Source organism: Oreochromis aureus, linkage group 7 (assembly GCF_013358895.1).
Source record: "Oreochromis aureus strain Israel breed Guangdong linkage group 7, ZZ_aureus, whole genome shotgun sequence".
Taxonomy (NCBI): Eukaryota; Metazoa; Chordata; class Actinopteri; order Cichliformes; family Cichlidae; genus Oreochromis; species Oreochromis aureus.
This window is the reverse complement of record NC_052948.1, coordinates 8,497,344-8,523,928: the sequence shown is the minus strand read 5'-3', so window position 1 is coordinate 8,523,928 and position 26,585 is coordinate 8,497,344. Positions and strand designations below refer to the sequence as shown.

The following is a 26,585-nucleotide window of genomic DNA, read 5'->3' as shown; positions in this document are numbered from 1 at the left end:
ACACAGCTAAAATATTAACTGTTGTATGAGTGTCCACACATATAAAGATCTAAAAGTATATCAGTCTACACCTTAGCATGCTGTTGAATGTGCTCTCCCCAAGCCTCCAAATTAAAAAAAAAAAAATCACTTCCTGTTATTTCACCAATATTTTATATTGAAGAATGTATATCCTCTGCTCATCTCATTTCCAAGTTGGAACAACAGTTAATTGAGCTACCTTCACTGACATTAAAGATTTATTAAACTTGTACCAACCTCTGTAGTAGCAGTATTTCATTTGTAGTGATTTATGCCGTTGTTTATATATGATGAAAGCTTAAAAAGATTTAATTGGGGATCAATAAACGCTCAGCAGGCTACAGCAAAAACTAAGGTCCTGTTCCTCCACTAATTACTGACGTAAAAACATTGGAACAACCAATTCCAGAGGCCACGGGCTCGTTGTGATTTCAATTCCAGCAGTTCACGGAAACAAGGACGCCTGACATCACCTCACCAGTGCTACGGACAGCTGCTGAGGTTTTTAGTCTCTCTTTGAGGAAGGTCAAATTTTTCCTGATAGAAAACCTTGTGAGATGGAACATTTTCTCTCACGGTCTAAAATCTTTAAAAGTGCAATTTATTCATAAGTAAGATTTTCCTAATTATATATAGCTTAGCTCATTTGTTACCTAATGTCTTAAACTGTACACACACAATCAGTTCCCAGATGTCACTGAATATATACACTTAGTCGTGTTTTTCAACACTAGTCAAAATGTCCATCCAATCTCCATTTTCTTAGTTACTAAAAAAAAACAAAGCAAAAATCACCTTTCTGTGTGTTCGTCTTTCCGACTTTCTGGGACTGAGAGCAATACAACTTCTGCAACTTCGCTTATAGATGAACTGCAAACCCTGCCCTTGATTCCCTCAGCACCTTAAGGTCACACTTAAACAACATTTATTAATTTTTATAAGCCGTCTTCCTCCAGGCAACAGCTACTTTTTAGTGAAGTATGCAAACCACATGCTTACAGAAAAATCAGAAGGCAGATGTTCTTTAGTCAAACCAGAAAAAGACTCAGATTTACCTCATGCTGTAACGTAGAGCGTACCACAGGTCACAGAGATTACTCTGTTTCATAGCTGGACGTAAATCTGATATTTTGCATGAACAATGCCTCTTTTTGCTAAATGCTTTTTAAAGAGATGTGGACTTACTTGGCATAAGCTAACTAACTAATATATTAATGCCTCAAGTTCAAGTTGAACTATTCAGGTAGCTTCAGGTTTGCTCAGAATTTCAGATTAAACACAGTTTAATCATTACTATGATGTATTATTGTGTGTGTCCCTTATAATGCTGCAGAAGATGCATCCCTACATTAATGTATTAATGTAATTATGAAAAAAAGACTGGTTCATGTGTATACACCCACTAAAATTAACATTACATAACTATATACTAATATAGTAGTAAACAGTTATGTAATACATGTAATATATATATATAGTTATACCCACTGTCAACTTCCCATACATGGCAACAGTTACCCATCATTTCTTTATTGCATAATTTATTCCAAAGTCTTTGCACTCTGCAACACTGCACACATGAATAAGCCATACATGGTATTATCAGTACTCTCTGTTCTGTTTACAGTGAGTGCGAAGACAAAACAAGTACAATTCATAGTATGTGTACCCATACTTGGCCATAAAACAGGGTATCGTTTTATATTCTGTCACATTCAGAGCTGGGTTGTAAATGTTTATTCGACCTTATCCGACCGGTCTACGTAGGTCCTGGTGTTATTATTCCTAGATGTCTAGTCTTTAAAATCTATAAACTGTTTATAAATCAAATGTATGTACAAATCTGTTTGTGTGCCACAGAGTTTGTGTTGCATATCCTAGATGTACCACCCCACCCCCACCCCCCCAAAAAAACAGCATAACTTCATGCTGTTTTTGCGATCATTTTTTTAAACACCAATCATCACCTCACTAAATCAAAGATTGCTTATTGTTAATGTCAACATGTGTTCAATCTAAAGTCCAAAGCCTTCTGTGAATAAAGCTTAAAAAAATTATTTTTTTATTGGCATTTTTGCTTAAAAATTAATTATAAACTGATTATAAAAGCAGCAATTTTTGTTAATCAACTAATTGTTTCAGGTCTAAGCTTATAGTGTGAGTAAGGACCAATTAAATATCAGCATGCTGAAATTAAAATATTTTCTTTAAAAGCCTAAAGAAATTGCCAGACAATAAAAAGATTTTTATTCAGACTTTGTTATGCACAACACAAATTGCTGAGCACCACTTTTGTTTTCATGGCATAGCTAACGTGTTGCACTGTTTGTATGAATATGAGCTTGGAGAAGGGAGCATATTGATGCAGACACCAATGGGAGCCATTTTGTTTGATTTGGGAAGGCATAATTAGACCCGACATGCCCACTTTCCTGGGAGGCTGAGAGAGGAGGCAGGCACAGTCCTGCCACATTGATTCTCTGAGCTTCTCTCCTCATAAAGTTTAACTGCTAAACTCTTAACTGCAAACAACCCTACAGTTATGCTTCAGGAGCTCACACCTGCATGCACACTCGGACTCTTACTGTATATCCACACACACACAAATGCAAGGCGACATGTTTACATTTAAACACAGAAATTTCTCGTATTTCATGCTAAGGACAAACCACACCTGATTAAATCCTACTGGCAAAGACACACACACACACACACACACACACACACACACTACTACACTGAGTAAAATGGGTAAGATCTGTTGTGATGGTCAGAGGAATGTAAGGAGAGCTGAGGTGAACTTGTGCTGCTGCACCAGAGAGGTTGTCATGGAGAACGAAACCCAAAAAGAGACGTGGTGATCGATAATGCTTCCTTATTCTCACAAGAGGTCATTCAGGTTACAGAGGAGTACAAAACTGTAAGGCAGGAGGCATCGCATATTCAGCTGCACCTCTGAGACACGAACATTCATAAACATGCATAAATAAAAAGAGAGAAAAAAGAAAATCCATTTCCTCATCCAAGCTTTGACCAAGCAGCTGAGCGCTGCAGCTTGCACCACCTTCACAGGAGTATTATAAGAAAAACCATGCAAGGTTCATCATTGGAAACCTTTTTTGGACTCTGACTTTCAAGTAACCAGAGCCAACACCTCAACATTATTGAAGCAGATTGGAATCATCTTGAGAGAGTACGGTAAAAAAAAGGCAGCCAACATCCAGAGAAGAGCTTTGAACGTCCTTCAAGAAGCCTGGAGAACTATTGCTGAAGACTGCATAAAGAAATGCAAAGAAAGCTTCCCTAAGAGAGTTCAGGCTGTGTTGAAGAATAAATATGTTGTGCTCTGGACATCTTCCACAGCTAGTCGCTAACTAACTCATACTGACCTTTGTCACACAGTGGAAATTTGTATTTATCTTGTATATCGTTTTATTCTGATTTTTAGTGTTTATTTATGAGTGTCGTGTTATTTGCATGGTTTTATTCTGTTTCTATTGCATGGTTTTTAGTGTTTTACATGACATGGTTTTAATCCACTGTGGACTGGCTACACATGGGACAAATTAGCTGATGGGGACCACCTGCTGAGGCATGGGTGTGTCCAGAGGTGGCCTATCAGCTGTGTAAAGACCTTTTAAAAGCAGGGCTAGCAGAGTACTGAAGAAAGGAGGCCCAGAGTGGAAGAGGAATGCTAGATGGCCAGCGTGACACGACGGCCCAGTTGGACAGTGTGAAGGGCGACAGTGGGAGACGCTGCCTGTTATCGACCGCCGGGCAGAGGTGTACCTCTGCCGGCATATGTGAGTAACGCTTTTCCCACTGTCGTATGCTGGGTGCAGCTGAGCTGGGAAAGGGTTGCCATGGCTATGAGCCAGGGTCTCTTCCGGGACGTGTTTTCTGGCCCCTATTTGTGTATTTGCAGGTTGCTGACACGAGGGGATCCATGGTGGCATTGCGTGGAGGATTCCAGTGTGAAATGGAAGCCGGGCTGGGATGTGGGCGGCCCAGTGAGAGGACAAGAGGGGAATAGGAGGCTCCTCCCCGTCGGCCTAATACAGGGCTAGCATGGAACCAACTCATGCAAAGGAGTTTCTGGCCCGCTGGTGGACCCATAATGCATCCATGGTTGTGGGACATGACATCAGGGAATTTTAGTAAATGTAGAAAATTGTATTTTTACTAGTTTTAGCTGTCAATAACATTTTTCCCATGTATGTTTTCAAGGGTGTTTTTGTGATCCCTGGCCTAGAAATAAACTGTTTCTGATGAGACCTGCTTCATCTCTGTGCCCTGGGTATCTGACTTGCTCGCTCCCCCTTGTATTTTAAAGAATCTTTCTTTTTAGCGTGACGTTTTGGTGCGACCGCTTTAGTGTTGCCCGTGTTACACCTTTAAACATATCTACGGTATCCCGAGTTTAGCTTAAACTTGCAACGTACACCTGGAAGCTGGGTCAGATTAAGTTCACCCCATAAACATACTGCTCTGGAGTTCATTTGGAACTGGACCGAGACCTCCAATTGGACCTGAGTGTGATTACTGTGTTCACATCTGCATAAGTGAACTGCACCAAACCAGAGTTCAACTTAAACGGATTAAACACTGCAGGTGTTTCTTTTAACTCACTCCCCCTTGGACGCCTGCTATAGGTAACCTTTATTTCTTATTTCTGACCTGAGCGATTTCTGTCATATTTCAGGCCTGCTTACAGAACAAAAATGGCCAGATGTGCATCAAAGGTTAGTGAAGGTCATCTCTGCCTATACAGCTTCCCATATACTCTTGGAAAAACCCAGAACGTGTTCTAATGGTCATCAATTTACATCTTCATTGACATATAACCGAGGTGTCAAAATCTATCATTAAGGGTAAAGTCAAAGTTGTCATATAACGTCTTTTAGGGGGACAGCACAAATGAAGCTCTAGTCAGGAACCGCCATGAACAGAAAGAAAATGTTTGAAAAATGAAAGAGGAAAATCAAAGCTAGACAATCCATCAGCTATCATCTAATGAGCTAAACTCTAACAGCTAATGTTTTGGAGCTTTCCGTGTGGCCAGGGGATATCTGGTCCAAGAGTTCCTAACTACACTTTTTTAAAAGACATGAAAAATCTTGAGTTTTGTCTTTTGCTCTGCATGCATGCTGAAAGCAGCCAAAGCTTGCTTAAATCTGACTAGTCAATACTACAGACTATATATGGAAACTAGAAAACTCCTAGTATCAGAAGTCTTGTTCCTTGCCTACAGATTCTAAATATCCATGTATGGGTTTCCATTTATAGAGATCATAAGTCAAACAACATGCCCAGCGTTTTCTTTATTAATTAATACAATGTAATATATTATCAAGTTGGGTTTGGCTAACAGCAAACCTAAGTTATTCATGTTTGTTTGCTAATAGCATTCGCCAAATTATTGGATAATGCTAACAACCCACAAACAAATAAATGAGTAAATAAAAAACTATGGTATGTGCTTTGGCCAAATTCCTCTTTTAAACATAGTCACCTAATGCTGATTATAATTATGCACAATTCCTAAAAGTTAGCATGCTTTTTTCTATTAATTTCTACACTTTTTATATAACCAGAGAGTTACATAAAAATTAAAATATCTTTAGTGTCTTTTGTCTGGTCTGGTTATGCCAGAGGTTTCTTCCTGTTTTTCCTTCCCACTATCACCAAGAGCTTGCTCATAGAGGGTCTTTATCTTACAATATAAAGTGCTTTTACTATATAAATAAACTTGAATTGAACGGCATTAAATGTGAGGTTAAACTGAAGATGCTGGCTTTTATTTAGCAGATAAATGAACTTCAAAGACAGTAACAGCAGAAAAGGCGATAACATAACCTGCTACAGTGCATTTGTATATTCCTGAAAAAGGCCACCACGAGTCTAATTATTTGCATCACATTCAAAATGTCCTAAACTTTGACCTGTAAAATATCAGCTACTGCATAGGCCACGCTTAGCACCCACAGCATGCTATTACCTTTCTGTTACTTTCGACTGCAGGAACTGAAGTTTACTCAAATACATGGTTTCCAAACCTTTAGAGACCTGAAGGTTGAGCTTTGATCTTCAGTTACATTGTTTACTTTTGATACCGTCAATTTCCGTTTTTACGTTTCCTTTCAGAATAAGACCCTAGCCAAATAATATACGAAAAAAGGGGTTAGGAGGACAAATTCTACACACATCAGACTTCAAAAAAAGAAACAACCAATTAAGGTATAGTAATAAGCTACAAATATTTATATACTGTAATACTATTGCTCTTTTATTTTGGGGCTGTTTACAGTATATTTTTCATTTGCTACATATAACGTAAGTCCATTACATTGTGAACACTATTTTAAAACAGCCAAAATGTATTTTACTGTCTCTTTAAAGAACATACAGTACCTTTTTTCTTGCCCTGTTTACATTCATTTCTATCATTCTGTTTTTCTACCTCTTTTTATCTCCTTGTCATATTTGACATTTTACTTTCACAGTGTCTTCGTCCACATCTCCTGTGGTCCAGTTAAAGAATACTAAGATCGGACTTGGCCCACTTTTTCTTGTCTAACACTCCCAATTAGGCACAGGAAGGGCTGTGTGAGAAAAAGGTGGGTAGGGTATGATACGGTGTGTGCGTGTGTGTGCGTTTGTGTGAGAATTATACTGGATACTGTATGCATTTATAGTCGCCACATGTGGGTGTATTGTAAAAAGGCCATTTAGCTGTGGATAAAGCATCAGTTTCCAGTACTCCTAATGGCGTTATTACAGCAGGCTGCAGGGCCCATTATTAATAGTAAATGACAGAGCCTCTCTCCTAAAGGTCTTAATATTGATCCCCCCCCATCCTCAGACTAGTCTTAATGATGATGTTCCTCCATGTCTTTCTCTACGGTGCCATAATCAAGGCCAGACACAACCTCTGAGTCACTGTAAAGGGAAACAAGCTCACACTACAAATGAGATTTCAGGACTAAAAGTGGTAGGCTAACGGAATTGCCATTCCTAATTCCTCATGTAGCCATGCTCAGTTACACCTCACTGTTAGCGGTTAGCTCAAACAGCCCCTCCACTCTGCATTGTGTTGAAAATTATGGCATGAAACCATGTTTCAAATAGATGAGAAGACCTATCGATATTTGGCTTGCAGGTAAAACCAAATCTAGCTTGTTCTTCAATCAAAAAGCATATGCCCGAAGGCTCGTTTATCTATTTGTGCTGGCGTTTATTATCTGCATAAGGACAGAAGGCATAGCGGTCAACACTTAAAAGGTGCAGCAAACCCACCTGTAGCTCTTTGGTGGACACATTAATACACAATATATCCTCACAGTTCTTTGCTTGGCAAGCCTGAGCTAATACAACTCCACAGATACACATCTATCAAATTGTGGTAATTATGGCAATTGGATTCACATACTATAAAAAACTCTGTTAGAGTTGTACTGCATTCTTTCTCCCATCACTCCTCATTGTATTCAAGCAGCGCTCCAAAGACTCAGTCGGAAACAAGCAGCATGCTTCTTAATGGAAAGCAAAGAAAGACCAATTAAAAGACAAAAACGGGGTAAAATGTGCACGGCTCAAATGCTTCATCCGCTGGTTCGCAGATGTGGGAAAGTTGAGTAACAATAATGGGTAGAAAACACAGAGAGAGTGAGGTATGAAGAAAGCCCAGAGGCAGTGGAGAGTAATAAGAAACTCATCAGTTTGGGGGTGCAGCAGTCGATTCCCTGAGGGGTTAAAACCAGCATGGGTGTGTTCCCTGTCAATACAAAAAATTAATAATTGCGACTGTGGCTGAGAGAAGGCCACCTTCTGAGCATCATAATGATTCTGCTCTCCAATGCATCACTTGGCTGCTATGGTCTGATAGTCTAATAAACCCTGTCTGTAGTGATTAAGGGGCCCTTCATGCTGCTAAATCCAAACTAAAAGGAATTGAATTCAACTCCACTGTACTGACCTGATTGCTCCTTTCTTTTCTCCATTACAGCTTGCAAGGATGAACTAAAATGAACAAGAATGTAATAGACACCATGCTCATAAAGTCTGCAAGAAATGGCCATAACTCTCACCCTAACAAGTCAGGTGGAAAATACTTTTAAGCTCAGGCATGCTCCACTTACTCATCATCAAGGTGATTACCATTTCGTTAGGATCAACTCCAAATTATCGGCAGTAAAAGTCCAGAAGTTTAATAATTTCCACAATTGAAGCAGTAAACAGCTAAGCATAATACACTTAATATCTTGGTCTGACCAGGCTACACTGAACATTTGTCAATACTAATGTTAAAGGAGACCAACATACACTATATTGACAAAGGTACTCACTCACTCATCCAGATCATTGAATTCAGGTGTTCCAATCACTTCCATGTACAGGTGAATAAAATCAATAAGCAGGATCAGCAGATGCTAACGGGCTTTGTGTTCAGAGGTCGACTACTTTCTGCAGAGTCAGTTGCTACAAACCTCCAAACTTCATGTGGCCTTCAGATGAGCTCAAGATCAGTGTGTGGAGAGCTTCATGGAATGGGTTTCAGTGACTGAGCAGCTGCATCCAAGCCTTACATCACCAAGCACCAATGCAAAGCATTGGATCCAGTGATGCAAAGGATCACTTGTCTCTGGAGTGACAAGTCATGCTTTTCAGCCTGGCAATCTGATCATCTGGGTTTGTGACTGCATTGTCCCAAGTGTAAAGTTTGGTGGAAGGGGAATCATGGTGTGGGGTTATATTTAAGGAGATGGGCTCAGCCCCTTAGTTCCAGTGAAAGGAACTCTTAATGCTTAGCACACCGAGACATTCCGAACAATTTCATGCTCCCAACTTCGTGGGAAGGTTTCGGGGATGGCTCCAACATGACTCCTCACTGGTGCACAAAGCAAAGTCCATAAAGACATGGATGAGTGAGTTTAGTGTGGAAGAACTTGACTGGCTTCAACACAACAGAACACCTTTGGGATGAATTAGAGCAGAGACTGTGAGCTGGGCCTTCACATCCAAACCTCACAAATACTCTTCTGGAGGAATTGTCAAAAAAATCCTATAAAAACACCTAAACCTTGTGGAAAGCCTTCCCAGAAGAGTTGAAGCTCTCATAGCTGCAAAGGTTGAGCTGGCATCGTATTAAACCCTATGGATTAACAATGAGATGTCACTTAAGATTATATGCATGTGAAGGCAGAAGCATCCTTGTTAGTCTCTCCCATAAGCACAATTTTAAGAGTCAAAATTAGAAAATGACAAAGCGCATAACAAAGTAAAGGACTGACAGGTTGAGTCATCCAAGGTATTTTTTTTTGCCAAGGTTTGAGTTGTTCTTAAAGATCTTCTCAAATAAGGTTTCAGCCCTGTCACAATAGATATTATTAGAATTTTTTTTTTTTTAGCAGGCTAGGTTTCTGCTTCAGTGAATTTAATGTGAACCGTTTTCAATTTTCCTTGAAAATCCTCCACAAAGAGACCGATGCCTGTCTCTGCTGGGTGTTGTGGATCATTCAGGGTAACCAAAAGAACGTCTCTTCTGGGAAAAGGTTTGTGTCTAGTGGCATTTTTCAGATATCAGAAGGAAATAATGGAAACCAGTGAAGACAGGCAACCAAAGAACCCATGAAAAGTTACTGCAGACCCAAACCATGTTATTAAAGCTGGAATAAGGTGAGCTATAGTGGAGATGCAAATATGCAAAAGCAAAGAACTTAAGAAGAGGGCAAATATTTTTTTACAGCACTGCATGAGTTTGATCGGATCTTGGCCCCTCAGCTCAGAGAAGGATTTAACTTTAGTAACTAGAAGACTAAATAAGTTCAGGTTGGAAACTTGTGTCGCTGTAGCTCATAAGAACATGATTTTGGTCCTTTTTTTACAATTTAAAAGACACAACTTACAGTTCTAGCTATCTTTGATGCTCTCTATATTGAATTAGTCAGTGACAGGCTCGTCTCTATACACAGAAACTTGCACATTCATCTCAAACAGCAGAGTTGCTTCAGTACAACTACTGAATGCAACACTTTTGAACTCAGTGGAGTTCAGTCTGCTACTATTAAACTTTATCATGATGTGAACTAGACTTCCTGTGAGAATGTCAGAGCAGATAGAGAGCTGCTCCTTTGAAAACTGATTAGACAGCTGCTGTCCTCTACTGGCAGGAAGCATTAGCTACAGTTATGAAACGATCCAGAATGTAAATGAAGCACTTTAACACGTCAGCCGAGATTTCTTCCAGTAGAACAGGAAGCTGCCTGCTGCTGCAATGAGCACGATTGAGTCAGCAGTGGAATTTAAATTCATATTTAAGCAGAGCAGTCTTATACAAAAGGATTTTTCCCCCATTCATTTATTGTATGGAGGTACAACAGTGAAATGAACTCATGATCATGTGCATAAACCGATGCAGAGCAGAAAAATTAGAGGGTTTTCAAAACAGCTGAGGTGTGGTTATGAAAAACAGGCTTTAACACGTATACACATATTATATATATAGTGCATGACGCGTGTCACAGTACTCTGCGTATGAGTTGGCTCCACTTCAAACTATTCAACTCGGGAATGAAAGTGAGCCTCTTTAGAAAGTCAGAAAATCACCCGCCATTGTTGGTAGCCATCCACCAGTTTCAGTGCAGCAGCCGGAGCAGCTCCTGACGCCAGCTTTTATAATCCTTCTCATTCAGATCTGAAGCCCACAGTGAAGCTATCAGATTAGCGCTGCTGGCTAATACACACTATGTCAATGAATGAAAACCATGCGCTGCCTTCTGTGCTGCCATGCCTGACTGAATAAGATATGATTCAGTGAAAGTAGGAGGGAAGCTGTTGTTTCACCACAGTCCTGACTCCCTGAGAAGGTTTTCTAAATACAGCAGATATCATTTTCAAAGCAGACCTGCTGACTTATAAAACACACAGAGAGGTATTGTGCGCGCAGAGCCAGACAAACCGAGTGACTCTAAATACATGCGGCAGCTGCGATGAGCTGTCTGCCTCCACCTCTGGAGGTGAGAGGTGGTGGTGTCTCTCAGCTGTACACTCGCCTCATTAAACCCTCAGACCTCCCGGCTGACTGAGACAGTGGGAGAAAAAGAGTAAAGTGACAGGGGTTGCATGTGAATGTCAGTAGGAGAGTGTAGTGATTATACATGTGTAAATACAAATGTAAACACTCGAGGACTTCCATTTTATGCCACTTTGTATTTCTGTGTACTTTTTAGACCACAAAAATAATTTAAGAGGCAACTAAAACTTCATAAGGAAAAGATATGGATTGTATCCTACAGGTTAAACCAGTGGTTACCAATATGGATCAGACACACATAGACAAGCGCCCGCCAAAATCATTTGCCATAAATTGTAAAGTTGCGCTGTAAGTCAAAAAGTGCAAAAATACAAGTGCAAAGTGTATATTTACACCAACAAAAGTACCATATTGTGTATTTTATTCCTGCCCATGTTATCAACACATGTATCTTAAACCTTCAGATTGGATGGTTTTAGAAAGCAAGTGAATAGTAGTGAGATTATTCAGTTCAGGGATTATCAAGCATTCCTTGGATAATTTTCTTCCCTGGGGAAAAAGGTCTGAGAAGACCAGGATTAAACAACATGAAGGTTTAATAATACATAAATAAATAATTAGTAATATTAATCATGTCAGATATCATCCCATCACCCCCAACCAGTCACAGCAGAACCAGGAGGTTTCTTAGCGCTACTTATGAATAAAATTGAATTGAATTAAATTGAAGATATCCCAATATAGTATCCAGTGTTGTGCAAAAGTCTTGAGCCACCCCTCTTGTCTTTATCTTTTGGAGGGAAGCATTTATTGTATTTTATTACAGTACAAATGACCATGAAAGTCAACAGTGAGTTTGATCACCTTTCTTCTTCAACACTGCCTGAACTCTCTCAGGCAAGTTTTCTTTTAATTTTTTTAAGTAGTCTTAAGGAATGTTTCTCCAGGCTTCCTGAATGACATTCAAAGCTCTTCTTAGGATGTTGGCTGCCTTTTGTTCAGTTTTCTGTCAAGATGATCCCCCTAAATAATGTTGAAGTTTGGGCTCTGGGGAGGCCAATCCATGATCGACAGTGTCGTATTGTGTGTTTGTCTATCCAGGTGTGCTTTTACTGCACTGGCAGTGTGTTTGGGGTCACTGTCATGCTGAAAACTGAAGCTGTTGCCAATCAGAAGCTTTCCAAATGGTACTGCATGGTGGATCAAGATCTGATGGCACTTTTCTTCATTCATAAATCCATCAATTTTGACCTCTCAAACACTCTCCAACACTACCGCCAACACTACAGCCCCAAAACATGGCAGAGCCTTCATCATGTTTTGCAGATGGCTGTAAACACTCACTGTTGTACTACTCTCCTGACTTTCTCGGTATATACTGATGACAATGAGAAGCCAAAGTGTAAAATTGTTTAGATTCTCTAACAAAAGAGATCTGATACCAGTGATTTTCAGCCCAGTTCCTTGTGAATGGCATAAAAATGGCATCTTGACATCTTTTCTGATAAGGCTTTGCTAGTAGATCGATCAACCAAAGATTCAGATGTATCTCTCAGATCCTGTGTCAGGCCTGCTGGGGTTTTTTTTCCTACATTTCTTAAGGACATGACATTCGGATGCTGTTCTTCTGCTATAGATAGATTTTAGCCCTTCCACTTCTTCTTTTGTCCTCCACTTGTCCAATTTCCTTAAATTCTTTAAAAATGCACTGCACACCGTGCAAAATATGCCAAGGTTTCTTTTTGTCATTCTTCATAGATTCAACTAAAGGAATGGGAACAAATTATGCATTTTTGTCACAGGCTGCTATTAATAAATATATAATTTAAGTTGTCTGTTATATACGGACACAACACTGTTTTTTCCTGTGATTTTGGTGCCTTTTTTATGCTTGAACGATTCATAGGTCAGTGTTACGTACCCTAAATGGCAGAAAAAACATAAAACATTCTCTGAAAATGGCCAGATACAAGGACTGTACTGAAAATGAGTGAAAAAGGAGCCAATATTCAAAAACTTTGAAAGACACTGAGAAAACCTGGAGAAGTATTGCTCAGGGCCTCTTTAGAGAATATAGAAGAAAGTCTGTCTCCTTGGAAGCAAAATATAAAGAAATGAGGGAGTATTCAGAAGCTTTGCACAATAATGTACATTCAATCAGCAGAATATTTTATTGTATTATTAGGTTTTGTAGGTTTCGTATCCTAATAAACTTGCATTTAGGCAATATTTGTAATTCATAACTTTTACTTCTACTGAGGATTTTGCAGCGTGTTGCTGATTCAGTAAAAGACCAAAAAGGAAAAAAATATTCTCACACAGGCACAACATTTTTCTCTTACGAAGCAGAATCACCTCAGCCTGATTACATTACTTTCACTGCGGTTGTCACAAGATAAAGAAGCTCCACTAGGTGGCCAGAGGTGTAAGGTGTAAAACATAAATACCCACAAATTAAGATTTATTTATACAGCCATGCTTTTAAAACCAATTTTCAGAGTTCAGTGTAAAATAAACAATGAACATCATAAAAAGTAATATGTCATATAAACAAAACAAACAAGGAAAACAACCATCAGAGCAAATATCCCCCCAAATCAGCTTCGTCTTTGTATTTTTATCATTTTTGTGTCCACGTTATTACATCAAAAGAGATGATTCATTGCTGAAATCTTGCATGCAAAGACAACTTTCTATTGTTCCCATAATGAATATGTGCATGCATACATTTTACATACTCGCACTTAATTCCTTTCTCAGCATATTTCACACAACCCCCCCTCTCAGCACGCAGACACACTCATCCTGAATAACCATAAGAATTTGATGTTTTTCTCAGCCAGTATGAAATGCAGCCTCACACAGCATCATATGGTCGCATTGCCACATCGATCCATCACTAAAAGCTCTGTGCTGTCACAGATTCTGCAAAAATGCTAAAACTGGCATCATAACCAGTCACGTCCTGACATTAGAATAACTGAACGGCGGGAGAACTGGCGTCACGGTTCTTAAAAACTCTGATCACATCATGACTCGAATGACATTTAGGGAAAATCACTTGACAAAAACCTCCTTTCAGTCACGTCTTTCACACAAAGACACCGCTTCTATCTGCACCTCACAAACACACGCTGCAGCACAGTCCCAGTGCAGTCCCATGCAGCGTGTCCACGCTGAGGAGAATTACATTGACCTAATTCACTTAACTGGACCAGTTAGATATTTGGTCATTGGCTGGCTGAGCTCGGGTTTGATCCTCCAAGCTGAGCTCCAACAGCTTCTAGCCTCAATAAAATCATCCTCCGCCTCTGACAGAACTCATCTCTTGGTGAGTTATTAATACCAACGGAGCAGACAGGATGTTATGCACTGATTCTTCAAGCTTCTCATCAACAAAGCGACATGAGAGCAGAAGAAGGTCCCCTTCTCTCCCTCTGCTCCATCTGTCCCCCAGTACTGTACTGTACATCATTAAGAGGACTGGCAGCACTTGGACAGCCAAGTCAGAAAACTTGACAACATCAGAAAATGATGTGTAGATTTTAGAGAGATTAAAAGCTAACTGAACAGCCATTAAGCTTTTTTGTGTTGCAACACTGCTGTGGCTGTATTTTCTATTTTGTTTTTTTATATAAGCAGTTTTAAATGGCCTTGCTTGGACAGTAGCTTTGAGGATTTGTGCTTTGTGACCATCGACGCCTCCAAAGAGTGATTATTCAGTCTGAGCTTAGCAACCATAACCATCCTGGAAAGCCTGTCAAGCTTTCCAATTTCTCCTACGTGCTGTGTTTGGATCAATATATCTTTTTTAGAGCCTTTTAAAAAAAAAAAAATGCAATAAGACATCAGAAAAGACTCATGAAAATATTAAAATGTGTGTTTTTTCTGCTCTGAAATAAACTGGAAAGCATGCTTAAGAAGCTTAGCGCATACAACAACAACCTTAATAGCTTAATAGCCTATTGCATTTGTTTGTGGAGAAACGGATAACGCTACAAAAAAAACAAACATACTATTATAAAAGATTTTAGGGTTATAATAAAATATTTGTTACGCACTTCATTTATTCAAGGAAAGTCTAAATTCCAGTACACCCACCATATCGAAGGTTTGCCTACCTCCCTGTCTGCACACAGCTTTAAAACCTGAAAATATCCCTTTTTTGATAAATAAAGATATTTCCTTACAGTCTCAGCTTTTTGCATGTTTTTTTATTTCAAGGATTAAAAACAATTAAGGTTTATGTTTTTAAAAAACTACATTTTTGCTAATACAAAGATTTTTAAGGCTAACGCTACTATATTTTACTTTATTTTGGTGTTATTTATTCCCCTATTATTCTTATGAAACAAAGAAGTCTTCATTCTAAGAAATGGGTCAACTGTTTGGTCTTCATCACACCATGTCTGAACTTGAGCAGTGCAAAATTCATGTTAACACAACACAGAAACTTCAATAAGTATCAGTTTTATTTGCTGATAGGTTGTTTAGGCAGCATATAATCCCTCTATCTATGCATACACAGTCAACAAGTGCACATTTAAGACTTCTTGAATGTTTGCTCATCTCAGCCATAAATCTAAAAGAAAACCTGTTTCACTTTACCTTTGTGTTAAACTGAAGATGTGATGTTTAACGAGTTCGAAGCAAAATCGGGATCAAATGAGCCCGCGTTCTTGATGTAAACTGCAGATTTGAAACAGTCAACTTCACAAAGCAAATCATCAAATTTATGCAATCAGTAGGACGAACATATGTTTTTACTGCTGTCTGCAGAATCCCAGTTAACAGTTTCATTAAGGAACCGCGAGCTTGCTGGCCTGCCCCGTATAAGCTGTGGGCGAGTGCTGCACAGTGTGACGGAGGCTGACTGTGCTCCACTTAGATGTTAAAGGCCATGTTAACATTATGAATTCATGTTCTTTTCCCTCAGAAGGAACACATATTGTGCTCACAAACCCAAGTGGATAAACATCCCGGGGTCTTCCACCTCCACACTTTTCTCCGAGAGCCAAAAACATATACTGTATTTGGAGGGGAGAAAATTACATTTCAGAGAGACAAGCAGTGACAGTGCTGGTTTCTTTTCTTGTATGGAGGAATCTTCAGGTAGGGAAAAGGCCATTTCTGATATTCTGCTTATTGGTATGTAAATTATATCAGGACTTGTTGTAGATTCAGCCTGAATCTGAATAAGAGAATAAAGGCTCTAAAAACAGCTGATATTACTTATATCGGTGCATTTGCTCCCAAGTTATTTACGAGAATGGAAAAGAACCACTTGTTTTGTTTGTCTCCAAGTTTATCTATTAAGTATTCGTCATATAACTTTTTTTAATTTTTCCAAAAACTGAAAACAGCAGTGAAAATTAATGAGATTCCAAACATTACTGAACAATTAGGGCATGCTGTCAGTTTTTATTTCTACTAAATCAGAACAGCAGTCGCCTCAAGATGCTTTACATTGTAAGGTAAAGACTCCACAGTAATACGGGGAAAACCCCAACAATCAAATAACCCCCTGTGAGCAATGCACTTGTGACAGTGGGGAGGAAAAACTCCCTTTGAACAGGAAACTAGCTCAGGGAGGGGCAGCCATCTGTCACGACTGATTGGGGGTGAGGGGAGAAAGATAACATCACAGGTATAGACATAAACACATTATTTTGCTTTTAAGAATGAAGAACCTGCCAGACATCATCTGTAATATATATAAATAAATAAATGAATAATAACAACAAGATGGAACTGAGTCCATTTTGCCAAGTTTCTTTTCTCACATCTCCACCATACTCTTCTCTCAAAACTCTACCTTTGTCTTTCTCACTTTGTCTCACACACACACACACACACACACACACACACACACACACACACACACACACACTTATTCACACTTCTCTCCACTCCATACTGTTCTAACACCTCTGTGGTTGTGATCTTCATGGCACTTCTATAAATCTGCCTCACTGAGTCGAGCAGCCGTTTGCACCTCACTCACGCTCGCTCCCGATGAGGTGATGAACATGGAGGAGAGCTCTACATCAAAATCATTAGGTGCAAACGGGCACGAGCAACATCTAATGTACAAATGAGCAGATGCTGTTATGGTTTAAGCTCAACAACAACACACTAATTGTCATAACAGGCCTCGTTTCGTGTCACGCCAACAGTGAACCGGCGTGGACTCACTCGTTTTCTTATAACATCCGTGACTCTCCAGCTATGACACGACACAGTGTCATCAGTGAAAAGGCCCTTTGTTTTAAGCTTTTGGTTTTTTAGGGGGGTGGAGGGTGGAATTAGGAGAGAGCGGAAGATGACACAAAGCATTTGAACCCACGCAGTAACTGACCTAACCACTCGGCTATCCGTTCAGCCAGGAAGTTCCAGAGTATTGCTTAAAAAATGTAGAAATTGTTATGTTTTGTTGGTATTTTGTGGTGCAGTTTGTTGCTTTGATGGTGAGATTTATTTACAGCACATTCATTTACAAGACAGAGGGGTGAGAATCTTGAAGCAGCTAAACACACACACACAAACATAGACGGGGAATAAATAACAACTCCCCTGAGATGTGCACTTGAAATTGTTTCTTTGTTGGCAATCCAGCAATCACGCTTAAATAATTTCTGTATAAAAGAAAGCAGTTTGACTGATTGGCACATGATGTTTATGGACACTTTTAGAAAGTGATACATCCTAAATGACAACTCAGACCTGCGTGGTACAATGCACACACAAAAAAAAACTTGCCAACACAGATATTTTTTTGGAAACAAATATGCAGGTTTGTTCCAGTAAAATCTGCATGACTGGCTTCCCCCGTCCCATCGATTTAAATGAGAGCACAGTGAAAACATGTCTGAACGCCGTAGTTCCTAAAAAACTGTGATGTAGGCTCTTGAAGGAGGTCACGGCAGAGTCACCTCACGCTGGAGGTCCATCAGGCCTCTCTGCCAGTGCAGTGCTCCCTCTGGGACTGAAGCGGGGCTTTCTACATTGTACCTGACTGGAAATAGCCTGTTAAAACATGTAAGTGCGCGCATGTCTGCACGGTCGGTCAGACGTGATTGTGCACTCAGACGGGACATCCATATCTCTGATTTTTTTCCCTTTTCTTTTGGCTGTGTGTGGCCTCTGAGTCGAGTCGGCTGGACTCCTTCTAGATGATTCCTCGGCGGGCCGTGAGTGTGTCAGCAACTGTCTGCCATAAATATACTCCGCTCTCCACTGGATGGAAGTCAAATACTAATATGACAGGGACAGAAAGAGGGAGAGGGAGCGAAAAAATATATGTAGTGAAGGGGACAACAAGCTGTGCACAAACAGCAGAGGGCTCAAGGACGTTCTCGGCAAAGACGACGTTCATCTGGAGAGCAGCGAGGTGGGAAGTTCAATACACGCATAGACTCATGTTTAAATGCATAAGTGAGGGAGGAAGAGAATAGACCTGTCTGTTAGAGGCACATTAGCATTTTAACCCCTCACACATCACAACACCACACTCCCACTCTGTCAGCAGCTCTAACTCAGTAATCAATCACATTGATGCAACCCATGGAAACACAGGGACTGAGACAGAGCAGGCGAATCCTCTGTAAGCATGCTCTGCAATGTCCAAGAATAAAATTAAAAAACTGCGTGATTTCAAGCCACACTGAGGTTTATTTCACGGCTGGGAACGCAGCCCTTTTTAGCCACTTATTGGGGCTTAACTGAACCTCAGAGGGTGCGATGATAAGCATCTCCTCCACTTTTAACTTCTATCCAATGTTCTGTCTGCGCAGACACCCTGCCTGCTCTTACACTGGCTGACAGAAACAGGTCACTCAGTCAAGTCTGCTGCCAGAAATCCACTGAAACATCACAACAAGCCTCCATCTTCAGAGGCTACAGTTTGGTTTTGGTTTTTTGATCAAAACACACTCAAAGCTACCCTAAGCATGGCCTGCACAATTATTGAGCATTTCATGAGCACCACATGTGCACATGCCTGTGAAATTTTAAAGGGGGAGATCAATATGAAAGCTTCATGGGGGTGCAGGTATCATGGAATAACAGTACTGATCTGGGTTGGCATGCAGCAGACTGTTTGTGTGAAGCGTGTCTGTCTGCTCAGACTGTACAGCAGCCAGCAAAGAGAAGAGAGAGAAGAAGAAGAAAAAAAACATTTGATCCACAGCGAAGGCCTCGCGTCCTCGACCAAAATAAGGAGAAAACCGCAGGCTGTGGCATCAAGCCTAAACGGACACACCCCCTCCAGCCTGTAGGCATCGAACCAGCGATAAACAGACCGCGGCTGCTCCTGGCTGCGATGTAATCATTATAGTTGCTGATCCTGGTGGACTGAGCCCATCATTACGGCTCGTAATTGTATTTCAGCAACAAAACAGGCCTGCAGCCTAGCAAAGGTCCGTGTTTACACCGGCTTCTCGCTTTAATGCAGACTGACAGATGACTGCACGAATGACATCTTAATCAAACCAGCAACACTTATTTACACAAACACGCCACACGCTCATGCCTCTCCGCGGATCCGCGCTCCTGGCCCCTCTCCCGTCCAGCGCATATCTCACCTTGCTTGACACATTTGAAGCGGACCGGGTCTTTGCAGTGTTTGATCACGGCCAGCACGTCCCGGGTAGTGAGCCCGGCTACTGGCATGTCGTTGACCTCCAGCAGCAGTTCATCCTGGGCCAGTTTGCCGCTCTGGATCAGCCCCTTCCCCTGCTTCACCTCGCCGAAGTAGGGGAACTGGCCGTTCTCCGCGCCCCCCTTCAGCTCGAACCCCAGCTCGCCTTCTTTCCCCCGGGTTATCACCGCTTCGTGGACTTTGTTGGTCCAGTGGTTTTTCTTCTTGAGACTCTTCGACATCGTTAGGGCGAGTTAATCACCGCGGGCTAGCCCCTGCAAAAGCCTCCTACCGTCTCATCTCTGGCTTTTGTGCGAGCGGCTGCAGCTTCACGGCGCTCGTGGCTCCATCATCACCGGTGCACGCTGGCGCAGTGTCCGCTCGGCGAGCCGCGCAGTCGGGCAGAGAGCTGCAGTACAGCACGGCAGCGGATTGAAATAATTATCACTCTGTCAGACACACAGACGCAAGAGACAGATCCTGGCGGATGACCCGGATGTGAAGCCTGAAGGAGGGGAGAGATGAATGGTTCTGGTTCGGCGTAAAGGGATGGAGAGGAGGGGAAATAGCACAGGAGGCGCTTCACTCTTACTACACTGCCAGGGGCGCTTCCTCAGGCTCACTGTGATCGCACACATGTAGGACGAAATATGGTACGCTGCGTGATAGCCTGTATAAACTTGCTCACGCGCAATTTACACGCAAGTGCGTTTGGGGAGTGTGAGAAACAGCAGGTTTCGCGCTGCAAAATTCATATATCTGTGGACTTTTCCAGAATATTCCCTTTCTAAAAAAATATGCAACAAGCTTGTAAAGACTATCCAAAGGCTGCATTACCACGCGGGACAACACCGGGGGACAGCAAGTTCACCGGGATGTGGTGATTACGAGATTAATGGTTGTTTGTTAACACTAAGTACAAAATTTTATATCTAAAAATTAGAGCTGTTTGTATTATCATAGCAATTTTATAATATACAAAATAGCATATTAATATTATAATACAATATTTTGTATTATTTAATACTGGTAATTTAACTTGTTTGTTACTTTTCTTACTGTCTCGGAGCAACAGTGACCACATCATTTCCTCTGGGATTAATAAAAGGCTTTATTTATATAAGACTTGGGGTAACAAAAGTCTTTATTAATGCCGATTTTATATAATATCTACACAGTACGCGGGGAAACCTGCACAGAGGTGTGCCAAACTATGGTTAAACTAATACGCAGTTTAGAGTAAAACTGCTGTAGTTGGTCAAAAACTGCCTCCCTCACCCATCCATACAGACACCCTCCTTCGTGCATTAATACCTGGTTCTGACATGCAGGATTGTCCATTACATGAACATAAATTCCCAAATATTACGCTTCAAAAAGCGCTTTTCATCCCTTCTTGGATTCATTATGTTGGAATTTTGTAATTCATCCACACAGCACATAACAGGTTTATTGCATGGCTGGTTGAGCAGAAACGAAAGTTAAAAAAAATGTTTTTTTGTTTTTTTAAAATGTTATAATGCGAAGAAAAAAACGTCGCATCCTGAATTGTGTTTTGTTAAAAGTTCGCCCTCTCTGCGTTGGTCACAGTTACATAACTATGATGACATAAATCCAAGTTCAACACAAAACGACAAATCCGTTTGTTGCCATTACTTTTTCATGGCTTGCATGACTTTCTGAAAGTGGGTGAAGTAAAGTTGCGTTCAATATTTAATGTATGAGTCAAGAGCTGCTCGTCTGAATCTACTAAGGAGGATGCCACTGCCACTCTGGACGTGTGGTGTGTGTGTGTGTGTGTGTAATGTGAGCATCCTCCCTACAAAATAACATTACTGTACACAGAAAGCAGCCAGTGAATAAAACACGAGGTGCAGTGGACTGTATTTTTATATACTTGGGTTTCTTTTAGCATTTAGGTCCTACAGATGTTCAGATGGCCTCTGGCACTAATTCTAAGCAGATGATGGAGACTAGATTCATTTTCTCCATCGCAGCAGAGAAAGAGTACTGAATAATCCAGAAAACTGGCTGGATTAGTAGACTAGACACCCACGGGGGAAATGAATCCCAGTTTTGCTTTTAACTCTGCTCTACTGGTGGACGTCAGAATTGCAGCATCATGAGGCCTCTGGCCTGGACTGAAACTCTTCATTTTCACTCCAACACCAGCTCATTTATTGGGTCTGGTTGCACTAAATTATGAAACCAGCTCACGCTGCCTTCAAAGAGAATACAAATGTGGAGCAGTCTCTTGCTCTGGCGCTCTCTTTGTTACATAAGTTGTATATTTGTGCAGGCAGGATAAATCATACACTAAATTTTTTCCCCTGTGCTCATATATCTATATCTGGATCAGAGTTTTTCACTATTTTGGACCTTCTCTTTGTGAACAGAAGTGCGATAGAAGAACAAAGAGAAAAGCCATCAGCTGTCGAAGCTTTGAGCTCGAGCAGCTAAATTTGGAGTCACTTTAGGCAGCTCGTTGGCACTTCAAGATTTTTTTTTTACTGACAGGATGCTAAAGTAGAGCAGGAGCTCTCTGTGTCTGTATGGCCACTCACGAACAATGACACAGCTTCAGTGTGAGGAGGAGGTTGAAGAGGAGGAACACATACTCCTTTTTTTTTCCTTGAGTGTCACTTCGATGCTGATGTTTGCTCCAAATTGTCCAAATAACAGAAGAAAACAGTCGAATTAGCAGTGAATCTGCACCCTGAAGGCATCCACACAGGCCATCTCAGGCGGCCTGTAAACACGTTTGTGGCCATGTTCGTGTACGCTGGGCGGGGGAGGAAGAAGAAAGATACGGATATTACTTTATATCATCATTATAGACAGAAAGTAATGAGCATCCTAAAGCAGACTGCCAACAACAGAAGGCAAAAATACAATAACACGAGGCAGCCTGCACACTCAGAGGGGGAATTTCAATAGAGCTTATATGGATTTAGTTCACCGCCTCCCTCATTGACTCTGCTTTGTGCATTTGCTATTCGGGGGAAAGAAAAAAATGCACACTAAGTTGTTTTTATTGCTCAGCGAGGACAGAGGGGGAGAGGGGTCACCTTCACACAGGCACTCACACACAGTGTCCTCCACTATTTATCACCTTTATTTAATCCACAGATTAAGGAAAACAGGGACCAGGGGTGTCTGCATGCATCTGCACACATGAGACTGCAACAATATTTGGGATATGCATTTTACACTTTAAAAATTACACATGCACATGACACGATCGTATCTATGAGGAACCCATGGGTGTAGTGGAGCTAAAAATCTGTTTCACACATACTTACAGTCAAACGCAAGACACACACACACAGAATAAGTTAATTAGACTGGATGGCTTTAGGGAATTGGCAACTGAATCACATTTGCTTTTTCTTCGAGCTCACAATGAGATTTAATTATGAAGGGAAACTTGCGACGCCAGAGTACACCTGTTAAAAAAAAATTAAAATCCAGACTGAATCCAAACCAAACCAGACAAAGGAGGCTGGAAATTCAGCGGGATTAAGATCATATTAGCTTCTGTGGATCTGTGGTGGTGTCAGTGTCGGCTCGGTGCAGAAATGTTACTCAAAAGCAGAGATTTGAAGCTGCACCAGTTATTTTAGATTAGGTGGTCCTGCAAAGAACCTCTCCTTGGCTTTAGTGGGCTTAATATTTTACATTAAATGTAAGTTGTTGTTTTTTTACAAATCTCACACTGATACTTTCAAGTCTCCCAAACTTTATATAAAATGTGCTGGGCATTGCACTCATCTGGTTTTTGATCCCTTCGTGGTCTGCTCCGGCCCCCTGTTCCTTCCTTCTCTTTTTCCTTAAACACATACCTTGTTTTTGATTAAGTTATTCACACCGTTTGATCTCCCCGGGAGGACTTTAGAGATTAGCTAAATGACCCTGCAATTAGCTTTTAAATCACACAATGCCTCCCCAAAAATAGTTTCCTCCCAACTAATGCCCTATCATTGTGCTTGAGTGGCGATGGCTTAGCTAAGTCTGCAAGATAGGAGACAGCCTTGGCACTGCTGCTGCCATTTGTGGGATGTTCCTTGCCATCATCTAGCTGTCTATTAAATATATAAATATGGAGAGAGACTGGAATGTGACAGTTGTTCTGATAATCCTTTCACTATCTCTAAACTAATTCCTTTGATCAGCTTGTGAATGCTGGAAATAATTTTGGGCTTCAGTTCTTGCTTTAAATTACCACAGCTTGATAGAAAATCACTTTCTCACTCTAGTTCAAGATTAATTAGCCCTAATCACGGGGGCTTTCCAGTGGAGATTTTATATGAAGGCCCAATACATCTTTGTCACAAGCAATCTTTGTTAATTATATCCAAACTGCTGATTAAATTTTTCCCCTTGTCTCCTTTATAACCATCAAGCAGCCATCAGTCTATTAGTTACATGCTGTTACTAACAGTGTACACTAGATGGGGGTAGTTGTTGCTTTTATTTTCCTATGCTGAGCTGTTAATATTAGGATATATTATTTATGTAGTCGTTTCTTTAATAAAACAGACACATCTCTGACAGATTAACTACTCTCACAGACTCTCACTGATCACTGTGCCAAAGATAGCCTAGTATATTTGTAAAAGAAGCTGTTTTCTGTAGTATAATTCTCTGTGTTTTTAAGGCAATAAAAGCCATTAGTAATTTAATTGAATATTGTAGTTTTGTTTAAGCATTGTGAATATGAAAAGCCCAGAAAGGTTCAAGATTTGGAAATTAGAAATATCTATAAACTATATGCACAGCACATCAGTTTCATGCTCCATGTTGAAACTATATTAAACTGCATCGTTCCTTTTAAAGAAATACATTTAAATTGAAATTGTCACCTTTTATGGATTCTCAGTGATTTTGGGAACATACACAGCTTAAAAATTGAAGGGAACACTCAATCACAGTATAATTTGCTTATTTATATATGCTGTATTTATATATGTCTATATATGCTATATTTATACATATATTCATATTTTATTTTTTCCCCTTTACTTTTTTTATTCTAATTTTTATTATTATTATTATTTATTGCTACTGGAAACTGAATTTCCCGGAGGAATCCATCTATCTATCTATCTATCTATCTGTTCTGAGTCTTGGACTTTCTAGTTCAGTTTATTGTAATATTCTTTGTGATCCCTGGTTTGTTTAATGTTTATACTTACATTGTGTATTCTTTGATATATTTAGCTTTGTTCCTGGTTCACAGTTGTTTTAGAATTTGGTTTTTCCATCAGCCACATCCTGTCTGCATTTGGATCCTACTTACCCTCACAGTAACACAAAGTCAGTTAAACTTCAGTCTGTCCAGTTGAGAAGAAACCACCGACAGGTACATTGCAGAAGCAAAAACAAGACAACCCTCAAAAAGGAAGCGGCTCAGCAGATGACGAGGTTCTCATGGCTCATTTCTCTCTACTTCAGGGATATGGAGAGAAATGCGCCTCGAAAGGGTTGCAAATGTATAGGATATGATCCACAAGGGTAAACAAAGATTTACAAATGTGTACAATGATTTGTGTGTGCGTTAATCCACACGCTATACGAAGCAGTTTCTCCACGTAAAACTATTTTACAAATGCGTAAATCCATACCTGAATAAATACTGATCATTTACGCATTTTGACTTTCGAAAACCTTTCTGTGCGTACAAACGTCTAAAACTACACGTAGCATCTCCCCCTCGCTTTAAAACCTTAAATACGTGTGCACGAATCGCCTGACACGCACAGATCACGTGGGGTAAATTTATCGCTGCAAGCTTCACACAGACGCACAAATGTAAGATGCATTCATGTCCCAGTGTAAAGCTTGGAGATCTGGGTTTCCACTACATACATTCGTTTCTCTTTCTAAATAAACGGAACAGCTCGTAACCCTTTTACTAGAAAACACAAATTTACCAATTACAGAAACTACACAGTAGCCTGCCACATCCTGAAATGTTCAGGATTATTCATCAAGCTAACATGTTAGACTGCTTTCATTAGAGGATGGTAAGATTAACATCAAAGTGATATTCCACTTGACCTGAAATATATCTTCATTCAAAATATACAGAGATTAGTAAGCATACTCACTCTAGAGGATGATCTGCAGTAATGTACAGTAATGGTGTCCCCCCATCTGCAGCAGAGTGCTCACTTTTCCCAGCAGAAGTCCATAAGATTATTTAAACCATATAGTAACCTTTTATAGGCTACTGTGTAGTGTCTGTTCAGGTTTGGATGTGCGCATTTGTAAAATAGTTTTGTGAGGTCAAATTACTTTGTGTTTGCGTGTGGATTGAAGCAGGTGCTCGTGAGCCCTCAGAAGTTACACACATATCATTGTAGAGATTTGCAAATCTTAGTTTAAGCTTGTGTATAATATTAAATGCATTTGCAACCCTTTTGAGGCAAATTTCTCTCCATACAGGGGAATGCCTAGAAGGGGCAGGGGGGACATGGGGTGCCACCAGCCCCCCTGAAATATGGGCCTGGGCTCCCTTGCCTTGGTGGGTACTAGAGGACGGGGGTGCCTACTGGGGTCAGCGGGGGAGCTGGCCCTAAGGAGGGGCATCTTGCCCCTCCCTTCTTTTCCTCCCCATCCCCGGCTGCCTCCCTCTTCCCGCTCCACCACACCCACCCACACAGGTAGGGCCTTGGGGTGGGTGTGTCACCAGGGTGCAGGGAGGCATTCCCCCCCCTCTGTCCCCTTCTGGCCACCTGTGCCTCAATTTTATTTCACAACTTAGACATCCACATTATTCACACTCTCATAACACACACACACATATATATATATATATAGGGCCTTGAGGGTGACCACGTTAACGGCGTCCAGAGGACGGTTTGGGTATTCAACCCTACCTCTGGCGCCGGT

At 40.6% G+C, this 26,585-nt stretch overlaps 1 protein-coding gene across 5 annotated transcripts in view; it reads right to left on the bottom strand.

Annotated features, from left to right (window-relative positions):
• LOC116318343 (membrane-associated guanylate kinase, WW and PDZ domain-containing protein 2-like) overlaps nt 1-20,257 on the bottom strand; it is a 90,307-nt gene extending 70,050 nt beyond the window's left edge. For all 5 annotated transcript variants that reach the window (XM_039615644.1, XM_039615645.1, XM_039615646.1 and 2 more), the window contains exon 1: nt 19,636-20,257. In XM_039615644.1, the coding sequence (XP_039471578.1) occupies nt 19,636-19,933 (298 nt within the window). In that variant the 5' untranslated portion in view covers nt 19,934-20,257. The remainder of the gene's footprint in view (nt 1-19,635) is intronic.
• Nucleotides 20,258-26,585: the final 6,328 nt, after the last annotated feature.